Genomic DNA, 23,311 nt, shown 5'->3' with positions numbered 1-23,311 from the left:
CCGAGGTGATTTAAACCCGCAAACCCCCCACCAGAGTGTTGTTTCACCACGTATCAACATTATCCTTAATTTATGAGCATGAGTGTAATTAGCTTTTCAGTGATACCAGTTTCATTGGTTTATCTGGGTTAGAAGCAGAATTATAGCCATTATATTGAAACAGAAGCATATAAATTTCACACAATTTCCAAACTTTGCAGACTCATAACTTTCTCACCAAATGTCATATAACTCAGGAAATAAGTTGTCAGATGATTTGCAAGGTTTTTGACAGGAATTTTGCTTTTGTAAAAATTTCAGTAATTTTCTCCCTAAAAAATAATTGCTTGTTTTCTTCATTTTGTTCTGCTTAAACTTTCAACGGATAATTGTTCACATCAAGAAGCAGTTCCATTTTCACGTCTCTGGTTTAAGGCGTTTCTCAACATTTTACGTTTCCCATCCAACATGATCAGATATTGATTTTGAACTTTCATGGGTTTCATAGCTGTGCGACCGACAAGTTACCTAACATTGAAATAGAAGAGTGAATAACTCTATTCACACATTGGGGGAAGATTTTCGGTGTGGTAGAAATACATTAACAGGTTTTGTTTTAGTTGCACTATAGTGCCAAGAGCAGACAATATAAACTGGCAGTTGCCTGCGAGCATAAACAAACCAGAATTATGACCACCAGAGGGGAGAGGAACAGTGTGAGGAAACAAGCACTCTTACAGGGCAGCCAGTCTACACCAGTATTCTGTGTTTCTGGGAAAGTAGAACTTGACACATGTTCATAGGGACTACTGAACCCCTTTGGTGTTTTACTGGTTTTTATGAAACTATGTGGTGGCCCAGGATTAGTTTCTTTACTAATTTCAAGATAAGGAAAGAAAGTAACAAGAAGTGCACAATGCAGTGCACTCTATAAAAACTACCATGTAATTGCTTGCTGATGTTGGCAGTGTCTTAAACACAGTAGTTCAATTCCGACCTCTACAAGTATTTGACACAACCCAGTCTGGAGCACTTACCATCTAAAACTGGCTCATTAAACTGTACACAGCCTCATTAAAGGGCACACATTATATCAACTTTTGATCTTTAGCAAGCAGACAAACGTAAGCATCTCATTGTTCTAAAATGCTAGGTCCCACAATAGAATCTCACATTGTATTACATGGCATTTGTCTTCGACAAACCATTGAACTGCCCAGACTTTAAATAACACTTGAGCATCAAGCCTACTGACACATTGTAGCATTCACACACTTTTTATTTTGCAGACACATTCTTAGGGAAATGTCTTCAGAAATTAGGCTTCAGTATATGATTTTAAATACCAGTAACTGAAAACAGTACATTTTCGATATTTATGTGCAGAAAATAAAGCAGTTTCAAGCTACCTCTAATGAAATAATTAATCTGGATGCAGTTCACAATAGAATGCTATTTAATGGGTAATTTGATTTTTTTGCATTTTGCAGCCGACTTCTCATGTATATTCATATTTATTGCAAATTGGTAATTTTTCCGGTCCCTACCAATAAAGTTTCCACAAAGTTCCTTGTGTAGTAGGTTGCTTTATCCATACTAGCCCGTTGAATTTATTGCCACATGTCAACTAAATTTCATTGTCAATTGTCATTGCATACCAAGTGCTCATTAGCAATACCTGCTGCAGTTGTGGCCATGGCACTGCTGCATTGAAATTAGCGTAATGTAACTTAGTAAATAAATGCCGTGATGAACTGGCTCATATGTAGTTTTCATTACCTTGGTCTTTTTTTCAATGTACATTACCTCAAGAGACAATTTTCTGTATTTCACAGAACAAGTAATGAGTGAAATTCCCGCAACTTTCCTCTTTGGAAATTTTGTTAATCAACATATTGTTGGTATCTTCATGTCATTTTCTGCTGTGAGCTAAAGAAAAAACAACTTTGTATCACCAGACAATTGTCTAGGTGTTATTCAGAATGTTTGGTTGTCTTAAATTTTGTTAAGTTCCTTCTAAGTTTGAAATTCATCCTGATCACCTTGGCAACTTACTGCAGATAATACTGCAACTCTTACGGTAGATTCCCAAACAATTTCGTGTACTCCCTTCACTCATCAAAACTATCTACATTTACATTCATACTCTGCAGACCAACATGAAGTTATGGCAGAGGGTATGTTCCATTGTACCAGTTATTAGGATTTCTTCCTGTTCAATTCATGATGGAGTGCAGCAAGAATGTGTCTGCATGCTGTTATTATTCTAATCTTATCCTCATGATCTCTAGGTGAGTGATACATAGGTAGTTGGAGTATATTCCTAGTCACCATTTAAAGTTGATTCTTAAAATGTCATCAGTGGACTTTGTCATGAGAGTTCACATCTTCAGTAGTCTGCCAGTTCAGTTTTTTCAGTATCTTTGTGGCGCCTTCCCACAGGTAAAAAAAACCTGTGACCATTCATGCTGCCGCCGGCCGCTGTGGCCGAGCGGTTCTAGGCGCTTCAGTCTGGAACTGCGCTGCTACTACGGTCGCAGGTTCGAATCCTGCTTCAGGTGTGGATGTGTGTGATGTCCTTAGGTTAGTTAGGTTTAAGTAGTTCTAAGTCTAGGGGACTGATGACCTCAGATGTTAAGTCCCATAGTGCTTAGAGCCATTTGAACCATTTGAATTCATGCTGCCCTTCTCTGTACACATTCATTATCCCCTGTTAGTGCTATTTGGTACAATACTTGTCCCACACACTTGATCAATGTAGAACTGGTCACACAAATAAATAATTTGTAAACAATCTCCTTTGTAGACTGATTGCACTTCCCTGGTATTCTACCAGTAAACCAAAGTCTGACACCTGCTTTCCCATGACTGAGCCCATGTGATCATTCCATTTCATATTTCTACAAAGTCTTACACTTAGGTTTTTTTATAAGTTGGCCAGTTGCAACAGTGACTCATTGATACTATAATCACAGGATACTATGATTTTTTTGTTTTGTGAAGTGCACAGCTTTACATTTTGGAACATTTAAAGCAAGTTGCCAATCTTTGGCAGTTATACAAAGAAACGGCTCCAAGTATGAGTCCCGCGGCAATTCCCTGCCTCCGCCCCCCGTTACACACACACACACACACACACACACACACACACACACACACACACACACACACACACCTGTCAAGTGACTATAATGTTAGTAAATATCATTGGTATTAAATATTTCTCGAGACTTAATTAGGAACTATTTTTCTCTTGTGCTGTGTTCTCTAAAATATCTGTTTGCTTAATCTGTGTTTTTCATTTCTTCCCATCACCACCATTTATTCTGTACAGTGGTGGAAGATGAATTTTAGTTTATCTCTGCCAATACACTCAGAGAAAAAGTCCCTTATATGGTACAGTTTTAATTTCTCTTCACACAGATTTTCAGGTTTATGTAGAAGATTTCAGAATAACTAATGCTGTTTAAGTTAATGCTAATGTTTTCTTTTGTACGGATGTTAAAAACAAATTGTAAACTCCTTATATTCTTGTAAGCATTTTCTTCCTCCCCCTCTCCCTCCTCTCCACCTGCATCGGTTACACAAATGACGTGATGGAGTCCTTTGAAAATGAAAATGATGTGGGTAGTTTCCTTTGTCATCCTTGTTTAGTTCCATTTTGTTCTTGACCTTCTCATCAACAGAATGTTAAACATTCCTTTTATCCTTCCTTGTAGTTAGTCTTCTTTGTGCATTCCACTTGTGCTGTACAGGATTCAGAGCCAAGGACCTGGCTGACTAATCCATCAGGTGGCTGTATTCACCTGTCTCTGAAATTTATGCACCATAGAGAATGGATTTATAGCAAAAAAGAGGAAGTCTGCAACTCTGAAAAGTTGCTCATATTGCTGTAGAACCTCATGGGCCTATTCAGATTAATAGTATTGTTTCATCCTTCAGAGAAAGTGAGAAGCTCCATATGCTCATCCAAATGGTACGTCCTTGCATTACTATCAGACTGGTATCTTCCACTGTGTTGTTACACTAGCTGTCAGTTTTCTATGAGATGAATGTCTGACAAGAGTAATACTGGAAACTATTACAAGGTTCATCAGTGAAGAGCACACACCTCCATTCATTCATGATCCAATCTCTATGTTGCTGACCCCACTCCAAACTGGCCCATCTGTATCCTCAAGAGTGGGGTTGTATGTCTGACACATTAACCACTGCTCTGAGCCTCTAATATCCAATTTTTCAGGAAACTGTAACTGTGGAGGCAACTACAAACCCAAGTACAGAGTTCATAAAGGAGCAGCTGTAAACTCAGAAAACTGTCTTTCTGACATCACTATATTTCATCATGTAGTCCCTGCCTTCAAGTGGCTGTTTACAGTGAAACTTTTGCTCACCTGCAACAAACATTGCTTGTGCCTCGGAAGGATCCACAAAGCCTAGAAATCACAGTTAAATGTGTTCAAGAATTCTGCCCTGCAAAAGCGGTCCGCCTGGTGTCATTGCGATATATATATATATATATATATATATATATATATATATATATGAATGAATCAAGTGTGTATTTCAAGCAGGGAGATCTTCTTTCTTGTACAGATATAATAATTCCAATTTGTGCAAAATCTTGACTGATATTTGCAATGGTTGGTCATCTCTTGACTTTTCTTTATTTCCTAGTTGTGATTAGCTTTTGGAGATAACATTGCAGATGTGCTCGCAAGTAGTGCTTTCTGCATATTTTTACCAGCAATGCGTGGAATAAAATGCACCTAAAGTAAAAGAGTATAATGTGTGGATTTGATTACTGAAGGAAGAAAATTTTATTCTCCCATAATACACTACCTGCTAAAAACCATGAAGTCCTCAGAAGACATTGTCAGGTGTCAATGTAACTTTGTACATGTACACATAATTTGTGGGTATAAATATAAGTAGTGGGTATATAGCTGCAATTCTCTGTGGCAAGTAGAACTGCCAGTGGAGTTTATTAGTATTTTTCTTGTTTAATGTCATTACCAGACCTGATAGGCAATACAAGGAGCTTGAACGGCATCAGATGTTGAGTGATTACTGTGGAGGACAAGGAGATTATGCATGCTCATGAGACAGCATTATCAACACTTCACAGATTTTGAAGGAGATCTCATTGGGGGTTTCCATTCAGCTTGCTGGGTGAATCATGTCATATTCAGATTTGTGGGGCATTTGGATATGACAGTGCCCAATGTTGGATTGGATGGGAACATGAGGACAGGCATATTCGTCATCAAGGTTTTAGTTGGTCTCATCTGACAACCATAAGGAGGTATCTCCGTATTGAGCACCAGGTGCTTCATAACCCTTTCACATCTGCGCCTGCTGTCGGAGAACAAGTAGTGGCTCCTCTGCATGACAGTTATCATCCTGAACAATCCATCAGAGACTTGCAGCAGCCAGATTAGGAAATTAGCGTACTGTGTGTTGTCTGCTACTAACACCACAACCCAAACTGCTGCTTTTGATGTGAAGTGTGGACTGCTGATGAATGGTGTCACATTGTGTTTAGCATTCAATTGCAGTTCTGCACTACTCTGGAAGACAATTGTCGGCAAATATAGTGGCACCCTGGGGAGAGGCCCCATTCTTCCAATGTGTTTGAGAGGCACAGTAGCGTTCCTCCTGGCCTCACAGTGTAAGGAGCAATGGTGTGTAACTTCAGGTGACAGCTGGCACAATGGTATGTCACAGACACTTTGCATCCTCACGTGTTACTTTACATGTGACAAATAACGAGGTTACCAGTCCAGTCGGATTAGGGAAGGATGGGAAAGGAAGTTGGCTCTGCCCTTTCAAAGGAACCACCTCTGCATTTGCCTGAAGCGATGTAGAGAAATCACTGAAAACGTAAATTGGGAAGGCCAGATGCAGGTTTGAAGCATTGCCCCGCCGAATGTGAGTCCATTGTGCTAACCCCTGCATCACCTCGCTGAGTCGTGACGTGTGGCACATGTCTCTGTGAACTGTCTGTGATGTTGAGGCATTCCTGTGACCAGTTACATCTACAGATCTGTACGTAGTAGGACTAGTAGAACCAGCTTGCATTGTTAACTCCATCCCAGTGCCAGTGTTCAGGTTGTCAAGGACCAGTTACAACAGTTGTGGGCCAACATGCCTTTTGGAGGAGACATTGGTTTTCGGACTTCCGTCTAGAGGGGGTGCAACTTCATTCTGATAAATGGGCTCACACTTCCAAGTTCTTTGTAAATTTGACTTAATATTGTAATTACTTAAATAACATCACATAGCCTCTCAGCTAGTGGATTTCATTTCGTATCCTCCCCTTCGGAGAACTCTCTGTTGTTTATTATATATTTATTATTAGGTAGTGTATATTACTGAGAAACATGGTCTAATTTGAAAGTATGTGATAGCATTTTGTGTACTCAGTCACACTTCCATTTATAAACCAAACAATCTCTCTTTGTAATGAAGCTAAAAAATGTAACCATTATTGCTCAAAAGTGAAACATAAAACCAAAATAAAATAAATTGCCCAAAAATAATGTGAAATCACCCTACTTGCATGGCAACTGGTAGAGTGCAGCAGGGGTATCAGTTCAAAGTTTTTTGCCATTCCATGTTGTGCACAGAGTAGCAAGTGTGTCACTCATTGCCGTCACCTATTTGATGTCTGCTGCTGGGTAGAAGCCTCCATGTCTGAAGGAATGGGCACTGTGGTGACTAGAGCCTTTATGAAATACATGAAATGTGTTCACAGTTGCAAATATGGACAACCGTGAGCTGTATAATGGAATGATGACAATGAAAATTTGTGCTGGACCAGGACTCAATCCCAGATTTCCCGCTTTATACATGAGCACTCACCTTAACTGTAGTGGCTAGCCTTGCACAACTCACGGCCACACCTAAACTTCCTTATGTTGTCATTACTGCATTACAACCTGTACTTGAATACACATTGTGTAATTCCCATACAGGAAATTTTAATTGAAAGTCATTGCCCGGTATCAGCAGATATATATGATATTGCAGAGTCTTACAATTAGTCTATCCGAACACACTCTGCAGCCAGACCCAAACTTCCATAGCCTAATGGTAAGGCAGCCACATGCAATAAGTGGGAAATCCAGGTTCGAATCTGGGTCTGGCACAAATTATCCCATTACATGGCTGATGGTTGTCCATATTTGCAACTGCAAGAGCGTTTCATGTCATCTATTCACCTTCTGTTAGATCATCTCAGTTTTCTATTATCTCTTGGGAATCCAGAAAAGAAATTCTTTGGTTTGTCAACCAACCATTTACCCAAATTCATGATCCACACACCTCTGCATCATTTTCATTCTGAATTATGAGTTCCATTCTAGTCTGCCCACTGATCCAGTTGTTTATTTTTCTCTATCTCATAATAAGTTCCAACATTCAAACCTCAACTGCTTCCTGAGCAACTCTCAGCTTTTGAATGGTTTTTGTATTAAAGTTCCACAGGTGTCTGCATTAAATCAAAATCAGAAAACACACTATTTGAATCTTAGTTTCAAGCTTGCTATGTTAAGTTTATTCATTTGTTGTTAAAGTTTATCTCCACTAGAGGCAAACAGTAAGTGTCACTAACAAAATGAATTTGCACACATTTCTTTCTTGGTTTCCCATTTTAATGATCTTAAAACTTCCTCTAGTTGAGATTGCTTCTGTTTATGTGGAACCTCCTTGCACGACTTCTCTATCAATTCTAAATTTTTATTCTATCTTGATGAATTCTAATGGAAACTATAGCCTTGAAGCATACATATGTTGATCAGTTTGTTTCTCAAGAGCTGTTGTGCAGATTTTGTTGAAACGGAGTCAAAAGCTTTCTCTGTGGATGATCTCCAAACAGTGTGGTAATTCATACTCATTGTTCTGTTCTATAATTTTGCTTGTGATTTGTAAATTGTCTGTTATGCTATAACCATTTCTAACCATAGCTTGTTCATTTGTCTGATTAAAGTGCCCCCACCCCCTCCATCTCAAGTAGTAAACGATATTGCAATCCGTCACAAGTAATGTTTATTGTCTATCTAGTTTTTGCTGACAGTGTGGCCATCTTCAGTGTAGTAAATGTAGGTTGTAACATTAAAAATTCTTAGTCATTACTGACCACATGATCCTTTATATGAAATTATGATTGTATTACATCCAGAGTGTCAGTTACAATTGTCAGGAATCAGTTTATGGCAGTTGTTTTACCCTTGGAAGGCTTTTTCACAACTGTGCTGCCCAATCCCATTAGTTTAATAAAAGTTAACTGGAGAGTTGAATAGTACAGAACCACATTTTCTGATGAGAGCAAGTAGTGCGTGGCATTAGTGATGGTCATTTGCAAGTGCAGAGTTAACTCGGAGAGCAGCAATGAGAAGGGTGTATTGCGTAACGACATACAGTACCACTTAGCGTATGTTGTGGACAGCCACTGTGTAAAGTGACTCCATCAGGACAGTTTGTATGTAAACACTTCTTGCATTATTCAATGAGCTCTCTGAGAGGTCTGTCAATGCTGTAGCCTGTTCAGTTTGCAGGCTTGACTCTCATTGAGCATTTGTAAGTCATAATAGGATGGAGTATGGTCCAGTTTTCATCATTCTGTGATGACTACTTGTGGTAGCAGCATATAATAGTTCTCCTACAATTACATACAGAATATATATATATATAAAGAAAGAAAGAAACTTCCACATGGGGAAAAATATATTAATAACAAAGATTCCAAGACTTACCAAGCAGGAAAGCGCCGGTAGATAGGCACAATGAATAGAACACACACACACACACACACACACACACACACACACACACACAGAATTTCAAGCTTTTGCAACCGGCGGCTGCTTCGTCAGGAAAGAGGGAAGGAAAAGGAAAGATGAAAGGATGTGGGTTTTAAGGGAGAGGGTAAGGAGTCATTCCAATTCCGGGAGCGGAAAGACTTACCTTAGGGGGGAAAAAAGGATAGGTATATACTCGCGCGCGCGCCCACACACACACACACACACACACACACACACACACACACACACACACACACACAAGCAGACATATTTAAAGGCAAAGAGTTATATATATATATATATATATATATATATATATATATATATATATATATATATATATATTGTTGTGGTCTTCAGTCCTGAGACTGCTTTGATGCAGCTCTCCATGCTACTCTATCCTGTGCAAGCTTCTTCATCTCCCAGTACCTACTGCAACCTACATGCTTCTAAATCTGCTTAGTGTATTCATCTCCCGTTCTCCCTCTACGATTTTTACCCTCCACGCTGCCCTCCAATGCTAAATTTGTGATCCCTTGATCCCTCAAAACATGTCCTATCAACCGATCCCTTCTTTTTGTCAAGTTGTGCCACAAACTCCTCTTCTCCCCAATTCTATTCAATACCTCCTCATTACTTATGTGATCTATCCATCTAATCTTCAGCATTCTTCTGTAGCACCACATTTCGAAAGCTTCTATTCTATTCTTGTCCAAACTAGTTATTGTCCATGTTTCACTTCCATACATGGCTACACTCCATACAAATACTTTCAGAAACGACTTCCTAACACTTAAATCTATACTCAATGTTAACAAATTTCTCTTCTTCAGAAACGCTTTCCTTGCCATTGCCAGTCTACATTTTATATTCTCTCTACTTCGACCATCATCAGTTATTTTACTCCCTAAATAGCAAAACTCCTTTACTACTTTAAGTGTCTCATTTCCTAATCTAATTCCCTCAGCATCACCCGATTTAATTGGACTACATTCCATTATCCTCGTTTTGCTTTTGTTGATGTTCATCTTATATCCTCCTTTCAAGACACTGTCCATTCCGTTCAACTGCTCTTCCAAGTCCTTTGCCGTCTCTGACAGAATTACAATGTCATCGGCGAACCTCAAAGTTTTTACTTCGTCTCCATGAATTTTAATACCTACTCCAAATTTTTCTTTTGTTTCCTTTACTGCTTGCTCAATATACAGATTGAATAACATCGGGGAGAGGCTACAACCCTGTCTCACTCCTTTCCCAACCACTGCTTCCCTTTCATGCCCCTGGACTCTTATGACTGCCATCTGGTTTCTGTACAAATTGTAAATAGCCTTTCGCTCCCTGTATTTTACCCCTGCCACCTTTAGAATTTGAAAAAGAGTATTCGAGTCAACATTGTCAAAAGCTTTCTCTAAGTCTACAAATGCTAGAAACGTAGGTTTGCCTTTTCTTAATCTTTCTTCTAAGATAAGTCGTAAGGTCAGTATTGCCTCACGTGTTCCAACATTTCGACGGAATCCAAACTGATCCTCCCCGAGGTCCGCATCTACCAGTTTTTCCATTCGTCTGTAAAGAATTCGCCTTAGTATTTTGCAGCTGTGACTTATTAAACTGATAGTTCGGTAATTTTCACATCTGTCAACACGTGCTTTCTTTGGGATTGGAATTATTATATTCTTCTTGAAGTCTGAGGGTATTTGGCCTGTCTCATACATCTTGCTCACCAGCTGGTAGAGTTTTGTCATGACTGGCTCTCCCAAGGCCGTCAGTAGTTCTAATGGAATGTTGTCTACTCCGGGGGCCTTGTTCCGACTCAGGTCTTTCAGTGCTCTGTCAAACTCTTCACGCAATATCGTATCACCCATTTCGTCTTCATCTACATCCTCTTCCATTTCCATAATATTGTCCTCAAGTACATCACCCTTGTATAAACCTTCTATATACTCCTTCCACCTTTCTGCCTTCCCTTCTTTGCTTAGAACTGGGTTGCCATCTGAGCTCTTGATATTCATACACGTGGTTCTCTTCTCTCCAAAGGTCTCTTTAATTTTCCTGTAGGCAGTATCTATCTTACCCTTAGTGAGATAAGCCTCTACATGCTTACATTTATCCTCTAGCCATCCCTGCTTAGCCATTTTGCACTTCCTGTCGATCTCATTTTTGAGACGTTTGTATTCCTTTTTGCCTGCTTCATTTACTGCATTTTTATATTTTCTCCTTTCATCAATTAAATTCAATATTTCTTCTGTTACCCAAGGATTTCTAGCAGCCCTCGTCTTTTTACCTACTTTATCCTCTGCTGCCTTCACTACTTCATCCCTCAGAGCTACCCATTCTTCTTCTACTGTATTTCTTTCCCCTATTCCTGTCAATTGTTCCCTTATGCTCTCCCTGAAACTCTGTACAACCTCTGGTTCTTTCAGTTTATCCAGGTCCCATCTCCTTAATTTCCCACATTTTTGCAGTTTCTTCAGTTTTAATCTACAGGTCATAACCAATAGATTGTGGTCAGAGTCCACATCTGCCCCTGGAAATGTCTTACAACTTAAAACCTGGTTCCTAAATCTCTGTCTTACCATTATATAATCTATCTGATACCTTTTAGTATCTCCAGGGTTCTTCCACGTATACAACCTTCTTTCATGATTCTTAAACCAAGTGTTACCTATGACTAAGTTGTGCTCTGTACAAAATTCTACTAGGCGGCTTCCTCTTTCATTTCTTAGCCCCAATCCATATTCACCTACTATGTTTCCTTCTCTCCCTTTTCCTACACTCGAATTCCAGTCACCCATTACTATTAAATTTTCGTCTCCCTTCACTATCTGAATAATTTCTTTTATTTCATCGTACATTTCTTCAATTTCTTCGTCATCTGCAGAGCTAGTTGGCATATAAACTTGTACTACTGTAGTAGGTGTGGGCTTCGTATCTATCTTGGCCACAATAATGCGTTCACTATGCTGTTTGTAGTAGCTTACCCGCATTCCTATTTTCCTATTCATTATTAAACCTACTCCTGCATTACCCCTATTTGATTTTGTGTTTATAACCCTGTAATCACCTGACCAGAAGTCTTATATATATATATATTATAATTGAATGATGCATGACATAATTTTGGCTAGAGGTGGCTTCTATTCAAGATAATGAAATGTTGGGAAACAATTTGCCAGTAGGTCTCCATTCTGTGATTGGACCACATACAGTGTACAACCTGTGCGATATGTAAATAAAGATGCATACAGGTGGCGCCTTTACTCAAGGATGTTCACTTTTCATTTGTATGTGTTAGAGACTGTTGTGTAATTGTGTTATTTGGGTAGTATTCTTGAAAGTAACGGTGTTAAAAACATCAGTCACCAGGTTTCATTTACATGTGACCATGTATGTACATACAAAATAACCATACAACCACCTCTTGAAACCCAGGAAATGCAGTATACCAGTTGATGAGCAATGACTGCTCTGGTTTCTGTGTTGACACTTCAGCCAATGACATGTTAAGTGAGAATAAAAGATCCCAAAGAGTATACACTGATAAAACACAATATCTAACTGCAGAGTCATTATGAAGTTTTCATCTGCTTTACAACTCTTTCAGAACTCTGCAGATAGGGACTTCATTTGTAGCTTGTTTGGTTAACATCGTTGACCTGTGATTTAATGTACACTAAAAGTTTTCCAGTGTAGGTTTCTGTGTTGATTCCAAACCCATTCACCCTTTTTTCCATTTTAATTCAAATTTAAAAGTTTCTGACTTCCCATTATAGACTTTACTGTTGTGCTATTATAAGGTTTCTACATTGACATGAAATTCCAGACAGTTTTCCTCTTTAATCTATGAACACTCCCCTTTCCTATATCTTTCATTTGGCAGAAGCAACAGCCCATTATTATTAGTTTTTATTGTTATTGTGATGCCTGAATTTTTTTCCAGCTTTGTAACTATGTTTTTGTGAGGAGGAGGAGGAGGAGGATGTGCACAGTCATAAATTTTAAGTGCTATTTACATTCTTTTCCCCTTTTCCTGGAAAGAAAGGAATTGACACACACACACCCATTTATGGAAGCTGTTGTTACCAACTAAGAAAGTGGCAAAACTATCGCAAGAAACTGATGAGAGAATATGATGGTACAGAAAAATACTTGATCAAAATAAGAAATTGAATTGCAAAAGTCAGTGGATTGTGCAGGAGCATATGTGCTACCATAAAGTGCATGAAATGATGATGATTATGGAAATTTTCTGCATTTCTTATTGTTATACTCTGGTACCAATGTGCAAAATAAATTCATTAATTTGGTGTTTTCCTCTAATTTTAATTGGACTATCTAGAACTTGGCCAGGCAATATTTCAGAGATGTTTTATGTTGATATCAGTTGATTGCACAACCACCAGTTTTGCATGGATCATAGCATGAAGTACATGAGAGTGTTATGAAACTCATAATAAATCTTACCCATTTTTAAACTATAATTTTTGTTCAGTTTACGGGAATATGATGTAAATAGCTTTTTGATTTATAGGGAGAGCAGCAGGCACTGCAAAGTTTAGGGTGAATTTTCTTGCCACTCACATCCAACAAACTCATCTGTTGCTTACTGGACTACTGTGATTGATCTTTTCTCTTGTTGTTTATATAAATTTTCATATATACAGTGTAATCCGTTGCCCAAAGTTGGGTCCACTAAAGAAAATGATGTAGAGGTGCTTCCTGTGACCAGGCTTTATGTGACAAAGTGTTTTTCATCGCGATGATGTATGAAAATGTGTGTGGCTGTCTGGAGATAGAGAACCATAAGAAGTGTAGGCTAGCATCGTAGATGGCGATGGTATGGTTCAGGGTAGTTTGTCTGGCTCAGTAAAATAGCAGTGAAAGTAATCAAATTTTGTAAATGTAATATAATTGGATAGATAAAAAAATCTACTCACTGGGAGAAAACACAAATAAGCTCTTGGTGGCCAGGTGACACAGACTGTGCTCAGTCTGTGTCGCATGGCCACCAAGAGCTATTGCAGGACGATTTATTCATGGATCCAGTTTTATGGCTTCTTCCGTGTATAGTGATTTTACAACTATGACGAGTGGGGCCTGAAGATGCCATCAGTGTAATGCCGAAATTGGTAGCACATAGAAGTTAATAAAATAAAATAAATTTCTACAATACATATGGCTGTTGGTAAATTATTGCATCAAGGAGATCGATTGTGTCCGGCATTTTGCCCACCACAACTAGAACAACTTTTCGTCACCCTCCCAGTCTCCATGATACCTTTTTTTTTTTTTTTTTTTTTTTTTCCGAACCAGATTGTCCTTCTGCTCCCGTTTCTCTACCCAATGACTTCTACTCCTATGACCATCCCAACTATAAGACTTGCCCCTTTCACCCTCTAACTGCCACCAATACCATCCCTATAACAGGCAAAACATATACAATCTAAGGGTGAGCCACCTCTGAAAAAACTGGCTTTTTACATTGGCATGAAAACAGCCAAGGTCCCAGTTACAATGCTTGGGCATAGGCAGAGGTTGTATGATTTCAACCCACAATATCCTGTGATTCTTCAACTTCTCCTGGCGTACTTCGTGTTGAAATAGTTCACGGGTGACCTGCTGGATGTTGATATCCAAGGGGCACAATATTTTGGCAGACGACCTCATTGCCATCAGGTGCACTGATGAACTGACTGATGGGGGGTCTGGCACCACGCTTTAATCTCCTGCCCCTCTCCCTCTGATGAGCTACTCCATCAGCCATCCACCCCCAGCACCCCTAGCCCCATTGTTATCACCAGCCCAGTGTTCTGTCCCAGGTTCACACCCAGGTGCTGCGTGTGCATGTGGCACCTCTGCTGTTCCTACATCTTCCCCAGAGATCAGTTCATTGTCTAGTATTTCATTCCGTTTCTTGATCATTCTAATAGTGGGGTCCAATGCCACGCTAAGTACAAATACGCTATCACAATTTATCAGTGATTTCATTACTCAAACCTCAGTAGATTCCTTAATGGCATGGTCTCAGAATTTGGTTGTATATGTCAGAACCTGGGATTACAGTCAGTTCCAAGCAATCCCATCAGGGAATGTTCTGCAACTGCCGGGTTGTTAGGCTGCCGCAATCTGATATGGCGATGTTGTACTTGGCAACGAACTTTGACAGTACGCATCATCTGATCTATGTAAGTCTTACCACATTGCCAGTGTATCTGATAGACCCCAGATTCCGTAGTCCATGGTCATCTTTCACTCTGTCAAGTAGTGCCTGTGTTTTGGCTGATGGTGGAAAACTGTCTTCACTTGGGGTTTACGAAACATTTCTCCTATATTGCTAGATAACACACCACAAAAAGGAATGACTGCAGTGGCAGTTTCCTCATGAGGACAATCATCTGGTTCCATTGGTTGTACAGAGAGTATAGGGCATAGGGCTTTCCAAATTTGCTTACACCTTGTAGCCATTCTTCTGGAAAACCGCCCTCAGATGTCCGAGTTCTTCATTGATACTTTCATTGTCAGAGACAGTGTGAGCCCTGTGTACCAATATTTTGAGCATACCATTCCTCTGAGCCAGGTGGTGGCACCCTCAGCATGTAAGTGTAGGTCAGTGTGTGTTTTCTTCCAGGACACTCTGTGGCCCACCATTCTGTCCACTCCTTTTGTAACCAGGACATGTCCTCTCCTTTTGTGACCACGACATCCAGAAAGGGTAGTACGCTGTCCACCTCAACCTCCATGATGAATTTGATGTCCTGGTGTATGGAAGTAGGCTGTGTAAGCCTCATCATTCAGCGTGTCTCTCCCATGTGGTCATATGCTGAAAGTGTCGTGTACATACCAGAAGAAACAGATAGGTTTCCAGTGTGCTAATTCCAGGACTTACTCCTTGAAATATTCCACTTACATATTGGCGACAACTGGTGAAAGTAGACTGCCCAGAGCTACTCCTTCCATCCACTCGTAGTGGGTACCATAGAAAAGAAAGTACGTCGATGACAAGATGCGTCTAATGAGGTTGGTTGTCCCTACATCATATTTGTGGCCAATAAGTTCTAAGGATTCTTCTAAAGGCAGTCTGGTACAAAGAGAAAAAACATCGAAACTTACAAGGATGTCATTATCTTTAAGCTTGAGGTTGTTAAGGTGTCCAACAAAATCCACAGAGTTGCAGATGTGATGTGAGGATTTCCCCATGTAACAGCTAAGCAAGTCCTTTAGGTACTTAGCAAGTGAGTATGTCAGAGCATCAATGTTGCTGACAATAGAACATATGGAGCCACATCCTTGCGACCCTTCAGCTGTGCGTAAAGTCTTGGAGGAACTGATGCTCTCTGTCTTATCTCCTTAATAACCTCATCAGGCAAGCCGAAGTGTTTGAGAAGAACCATGATCTTCCTCCCCACACTTTTGGTAGAGTCAGTATCAGTCTTCCGGTGTCCACTGTCTTCTAGCAGGCCCTGCATTTTCTCGATGTAATTCTGGTGAGATAGGACCACAGTTGTGTTGCTCTTGTCAGCTGGTTAGACCACAATGTCAGGTCTTTTCTTTATAGCTGCCCTCTCCATGCTAGAGACGTTTGGTTTTATAGGTTTTTTTGCGTGAGAGCAGAAAAGGTTTCACAACATAATTCGGCTGCTTCAGGGGGCATTCTTCTTGCTACCTATTCAACTGAACTGATGATATCCATGACAGGTGCGGATTCGGTCCTTTCTTAAGAAGTGATCCTGCATCCTCATCCAGTTGCTTTTCTGTGGGATTGATAATACTCTTGCAGGCAACATCATGAGGTTTCCTCTTAGATATACACTTGAACTTCAGTATTTGGCATCCGGTGGCCTTTCTTTGGAGAGAGTCTACTGTGGCCCATGTGACACCATGAATCCAGCCCTACATCCAAGAATTGAACTGGTTGGGGAGCTACAGATGTAATTTGTAAAGATCTTTGTTGGTCGAGTCCAGGCACCAGTGAGTAAAGCGGACTCTCTCATATTCCATGGCTAGGCAGGCACATTTCTTAATTCTTCCGGCAGTCGCTGAGTTGATATGATACTTTACTTTGATGAAATTCAGTACTAAACATTCTTCATGGCATCTCATATGAAATGTAAATGCACTCAATGAACGGTTTCTTCAGTGGTGCAGCTTATCAAGGCTCTTCATGGTGTGATACATCTCCTCCCTGGCTTACTTCCATAAAGACTCTGATCTCAGCATTTCTTCTCAATAACTACTGCTTTCTTCACTCCCTTTTAGTTTCCATATCTTTAATGCTCTGACCTTTCTCTTTTTCCTCCCCCCCCCCCCCCCTGCACCCCCCCTCTCACATTTACTACATACAATGCACTTATCTTGCTGGGCTTATTAACTCTTGCACGATTTGTAGCCAGTGCTCTCTGCCTTTTATATTACGCTAACTTCCACCCTTGAGCTATCAGGCTTCAAATCTTGTCCAGCACAGTCCCCAACTATCATTCTTTCCTTCTCATCCAATCCTGTAAGTGTCCTCTGACCTTTGTTTCTAAGGGAATTTGTGGTACTGTCCTATTTCCTGTACCTCACCAGTCCTACAAAATAGAATAGCAGCATTACAAAATGTTATAGATATAACTATGCAGCACCTCATAATTCGAATTTTTACCCCTTCCCTTGCAGGATTTTTTGCTTGAAACTTGTAGTCCAAAGTTGTTGACAAGTTGGTGACGCTAGGGCATTCATAATTGTTCTGTCAGCATTTGATCCCTTGAGATATTCTCCAAAATCATTTCTATTTTCCAGTGAATGGAATCATGGTTGGTGTATTTGCTCAAGCCTTGTGATTCTGTGTGGTGTAAGAGAAATTAAGAAGTTGTGCCTCTTTTATTTTTGCTGGTTTTCTTTCATTCTCACTTGTAGTCAGAATTCCTGGTACACAATTTATCAGATTTCAATTTCAGAAGGGATTATTTGTATTGTACTTTGTTGCAAAGTCAGCTCAGCCTTTTTCCCTGCCCACCTTTAAGTGAAGATGGTCCAATTTACTGTTTATGTCTTTGGTTGTCAAGTTCTATTAATGTTTCCATGCAGTTGTTGCACATACTGTTTTTAATAATGTAGAGTTTGCATAATGAGTTGCGAACCAGAGAGGTGATTTCATGTGACTCGAATAATACCGGTATATTCTAGAGACTCCAAAAAAGTAGGGGGCTTTTTGTTGTTTATTAGAGCAGCATTTCATTAGATTGTCTTCAGCGTCTGTTTTTCTATGCATTGTACTCTTCTTTTTCTAACTCTCGTAGGTTGCAGAGAGGTATTGAATCATATTCATTTCATTGAGCTTATTCCACAATAGGCCACTAGACATAACCAGTGTGTTGTTGTTTTTTTTTTTTTTTTTTTAACATATTCTTCTATAGTGCATGCTACAATAGTAAGCAAAATGAATATTAGTCACCAATTTTGTCCTGTTCACTCCCACCGCTAGACCCCGTCCTCATTATGTTGTGCAGGAGTATAATTACACAAACTGTATTCATAATTGTGTTTATAGCTGCAAGCAGCACCTAATGACCTTTTTTGGTCTTGTTGCTTTAGAAACTTCTTAGCACTAGTATCAGATGTGTTGAATATGTATGTGAAGCAGAGTAAAAGACAAAAAATATGTTGAAAATATTAGTCAGTCGTGTGGAAATGCACAATCGCTACTAAAAAGTAGATTGTGTTATTTAATTTTTAACAAAATGTTTTTGAAATAAGTGATAGGAAGTTTTTGTTTAATTGATAAATGCCAAAAGTTTATTTTTAAAAGCCTGTACCATATGCATTGTGTTACATTGTTGCAATCATTTAAAGATTTTGATAGTTTCTAATTGATGGAATTTTAGTATAACCCATTCTGAATTGCTGATTCATTTTTAGTATGTGGAGTTTATGTTCAATGTATGCCACTTGATCATTTTTCTTTTTTGTGTGTGTGTGTACAGGTGTGTGGGAAGGCATTCTCTAGTGCTGCCGACTTAACAAGGCATGGCAAAGCTCATCTCGGTGGGAGCATGCTGACTTGCTCAATCTGCTTCCATGTCTTCGCAAATGCTGCCAGTTTGGAACGCCATGAGAAGCGGCACTCAGCAGACAAACCGTACGCCTGTTCGGTGTGCGGCAAGACGTTCGCACGCAAAGAGCACCTAGACAACCACACCCGCTGCCACACCGGAGAGACGCCTTACCGCTGCCAGTACTGCACCAAGACGTTCACAGCGCAAGGAACACATGGTCAACCACATCAGGAAGCACACAGGTGAGACGCCTCACCGCTGCGACATCTGCAAGAAGTCTTTCACACGAAAGGAACACTTCACGAACCACATAATGTGGCACACAGGCGAGACACCTCACGCCTGCCAGATCTGCGGGAAGAAGTACACGCGGAAGGAGCACCTGGCCAACCACGTGCGGTCGCACACCAACGACACGCCATTCCGCTGCGAGATGTGCGGCAAATCGTTCACGCGGAAGGAGCACTTCACGAACCACATCATGTGGCACACGGGTGAGACGCCTCACCGGTGCGACTTCTGCTCAAAGACGTTCACACGAAAGGAGCACCTGCTGAACCACGTGCGCCAGCACACCGGGGAATCTCCGCACCGCTGCAACTTCTGCTCCAAGTCGTTCACGCGCAAGGAGCACCTGGTGAACCACGTCCGCCAGCACACAGGTGAGACACCCTTCCACTGCGGGTACTGTCCCAAGGCCTTCGCCCGCAAGGACCACCTGGCGAACCACGTCCGCCAGCACACGGGCGAATCGCCACACAAGTGCCACTTCTGTACGAAATGTTTTACCCGTAAAGAGCACCTCACCAACCACGTAAGGCAGCACACAGGCGAGTCTCCCCACCGCTGTCAGTACTGCTCCAAGTCTTTTACCCGAAAGGAACACTTGACTAATCACGTGCGTATCCACACAGGCGAGTCTCCGCACCGTTGCGAGTTCTGCGCCAAGACATTCACCCGGAAGGAGCACCTGACGAACCACCTGCGGTGCCACACCGGCGAGACCCCTCACTGCTGCCACGTCTGCTCCAAACCGTTCACCCGCAAGGAGCATCTCGTGAACCACATGCGCAGCCACACGGGCGAGCGGCCTTTCGGCTGCGCTGAATGTGGAAAATCCTTTCCCCTTAAGGGTAACCTACTGTTCCACCAGCGGTCACACAACAAAGGCGCAGCTGCCGAAAGACCTTTCCGCTGTGATCTCTGCCCTAAGGACTTTGTATGTAAAGGGCACCTGGTCTCCCACCGCCGTAGTCATTCAGGTGATCGGCCACACTCGTGTCCGGACTGTGGGAAAACTTTTGTGGAGAAGGGAAATATGCTCCGGCACTTGCGCAAGCATTCAGCAGTCGGTCAACAACTGTCTCTAGTACCACACCACCATGGCGTTGTCGTTCAGCATTTGGCACATCATCCTCCCGCGCTTCCTCCCACAGCTCCTCCTCCTGCCCACCCTCAAGCTGCTATCCAGCATCCTCCACAGCCACAACCACCGTCACAGCCACAACCATCACAGCAACCCCCATCTCATCAACAGCAGCAGCAACAGGCACAGCAGCAGCAGCAGCAGCAGCAGCAGCAGGCACAGACCCAACAACCTCCTCCACCACAAGCACCACAACCGCAACCACCACCGCCACCACCACAACAGCAACAACAGCCTCCCCCACTTCCAGGACCACCTCATTCCGCAGTTGTTGTACCGACACAAAATGCTGTCCTAGCCACGTACTGAATCCAGTAATAAACTGCTTGCAGTTGTTAATTGTTCCTGAGTCCAATGAGTATAATATTTTCAGTCTTCTAATTTAATGCTATGTGCCATATCTGCCAATATTTTCAGATTTCTTCTCCAACCAGCATTAATTCAGACATTACACAGGTAACTTTTAATATGTTTGCATAATCATGTAATTATTTGAATTTTTTAATACTCAGTAAGTAGGAAAAACATTTTTTTTTTTTTTAGATTGAAGCAAGAAACAGCAAATTGTGTACTATTGTGTAATTTTTATAATTGACAGAGCCTCAGTGCAGCACCTGTTAAGTGAGTTTGTTCTTCTCATTTGTAATTTAAAATATAGTCCGCCAAGCTAAAATGCTTCAGAAATTTCAATCATGACTCACAATTCGAAGAGAATAGTGTTGGTTTGTGACTTGCCTGTGCTACATATTGTTTCAAAATTTACATGTGCATGTTCGTTACATGTCGGTACTTTGTTTCTTCATGATGCTTTGTGAGCTTAGAATTGATCAACTACTGTGAAGTTAAGATCTGAGCCCCTTTTAGTGTAAGGAATTCTTTGTTTTTGAATCAAGAATTTGAAATTTTTATAATTGTGTAATTATCACTAAAGGATTGGACACACACCAAAAAAAAATGTGATAGAACAAATGGGTGATGCATTATAGAACAGTGTATATTTCATTCACTTGGGACCAGAATATTTCTTTCCGTAGTCACATCAGATTTTTGAAAGCACCAGCTTTTGATCAAGCATTGGTTAAAAATGTTAGATTTTAAACTAACTTAAATCCCCTTACTGTTCACTTATATATTAAAAGTTGGTTTCTTTCCAACTTGAAGTGCTTTTCATGTACGTTGCTGGACATTACATTGACAGTTAATTATGGTGTTCTACTAGAAGTCTTAAAATCTTACTTCAAAGTAGACCTCAGATAGTTATTAAAATAATGGTGTCGATAGTAAATATCACTGCTATGGATTCACAGTAAAAGTCTGAGAACTGGAACTTTATTTTCATGATTGTCCAGGACAAATTTTTAAAGGAAGGTTCTTTTTCATGGTACAAATTAATCATCCTAATTTTTTCTTGTTATTAAATAAGTATTATTTTTTGCATCTCACATTACAGCATATTTAAAATACGACTAAATATTGTTCATTTGCACAATATGTGTGCATGTTGCTTATTAGGTGTGGCATATCAAGTGATTCAGTTTCTGATCGCAATAATTATAAAATGCCTTTGTGTAGATGTTTGCACGTCAGCATTCTGATAAATATTTTGTATAAAGCATGGTATTTTTGAGAAGCTTTAGACCTTAGGAGATCTTTACTCTAGTTGTGATACTGTAGGTTTTAAAGCTTTTAGATGGCAGCTAAAGGGGGAAAAAACAGTCATTGCATTATTAATATAAAGAAGTACCTTAAATCAGTGTGTGTTTGAGAGAGAGAGAGAGAGAGAGAGAGGGAGAGAGAGATTAAGCAGCAAAAAGGGTGCTTACAAATAACAACAATGGCATAATTGACAGCAGTTTTTAAAATATTTTTCACTTTAGATAGCACAGAAGTTCGATCTAGTATTTGTTGTCCATTTTTGTATTTGCCGATATATGTTACCCCCCCCCCCCCCCCCCCCCCCCCCCCCCCAATTCATTGCAAGAGGAAAGCAAATCTCAGTTGCCATACGTTGTTGAGCATATTTTAAGTTACTGGGAGTTTTCTGTTTGTTCCAGAGTGAGGTTCTTTGTAAAATTAAATAAAGGTAGTCCATCCCTTCTTCTTCTCAAGCATTAGAAGTCACTTTTGTTTAAGCTGTTTAAAAGTACCGTTCTGTAAGAAAATAAGCTTCATGCTATTATTCTTTGCCCATAAAATTTTCATTCCACAAAAGAGCTACAGAGTTGAATACAACCTGTGACTAAAAAATTTACACAGTGGTTTGTAATTTAAATACCTATCTATATTAGAATAACTTTGTGGTATTTGACATATCTGCTTGGCTATTATTGGAGTGTTGATCCATTTATATTCATAAAATTCAGAGGTAACACATCCAGCTTCAATCATAGTCATGAGTCTTGTGAAAAATTCCGATGAATTTTGAATCTTGAAGGTTAAGGTGCGGAAGTTATTATTTTGTTACAGTTTACTAATGCTAAATCCACTGGCCCTATTATACTAGGTGGCATGCCGAGGATTATCATGTACACATAATGTTAAAATAATATATTGAGCAACTGAAGATCAGTCTTCAGGGATTAAAATGCATTGTGCTTTCTCATGAACACCATTGTTGTATCTGATCGTGGTATTTTTTCTATTAAATTTTACAAGTATTTGACATTTCCTCTGACCATTGTGAAGAAACATTATTTCACAACAATAATATTTTTTTGGTTTTGATGCAATCAAGTATGACTGTTTCATACACTGCCTTCATTTCATTAATACTGCCATGAACTGACCACTATTAATTTTATAATATAATATAGGGATGAATGGACAACTAGTCTATGGAATAACAGATTTACTGCTGCAAAACCATTTAAATTTACCGTTAGGAACAACTATGTTATTTCTGTAAAAATAATGCATTGCTCTTGCATAGTTAAAGGCAGTTTTGGATCATACTATTAAATTATTGGCAGTGTCATCTGCCAGCAGCTTCATTAATTGTTTCTGTTAAAACAGCATTGCTTCGGTCTAACTCAAGGTTTAATTCCAGATTTTAGGGAATTTTTCTTCTGTCT

General features: G+C 40.0%; 1 protein-coding gene across 1 annotated transcript in view; it reads left to right on the top strand.

The window, feature by feature from the left end:
• The window catches only part of LOC126335011 (zinc finger protein 808-like), a 194,395-nt gene extending 172,367 nt beyond the window's left edge, over positions 1-22,028 (top strand). Inside the window, 2 exon segments of the mRNA XM_049997840.1 lie at positions 18,743-19,048; positions 19,050-22,028. Coding sequence (XP_049853797.1) covers positions 18,743-19,048; positions 19,050-20,549 — 1,806 coding nt within the window. The 3' untranslated portion in view covers positions 20,550-22,028.
• The last annotated feature ends 1,283 nt before the right edge of the window (positions 22,029-23,311 follow it).

Source organism: Schistocerca gregaria, chromosome 2 (assembly GCF_023897955.1).
Source record: "Schistocerca gregaria isolate iqSchGreg1 chromosome 2, iqSchGreg1.2, whole genome shotgun sequence".
NCBI classification, from domain to species: domain Eukaryota; kingdom Metazoa; phylum Arthropoda; class Insecta; order Orthoptera; family Acrididae; genus Schistocerca; species Schistocerca gregaria.
The sequence above is the reverse complement of the archived record's forward strand: the minus strand, read 5'-3'. Positions and strand labels throughout refer to the sequence as shown.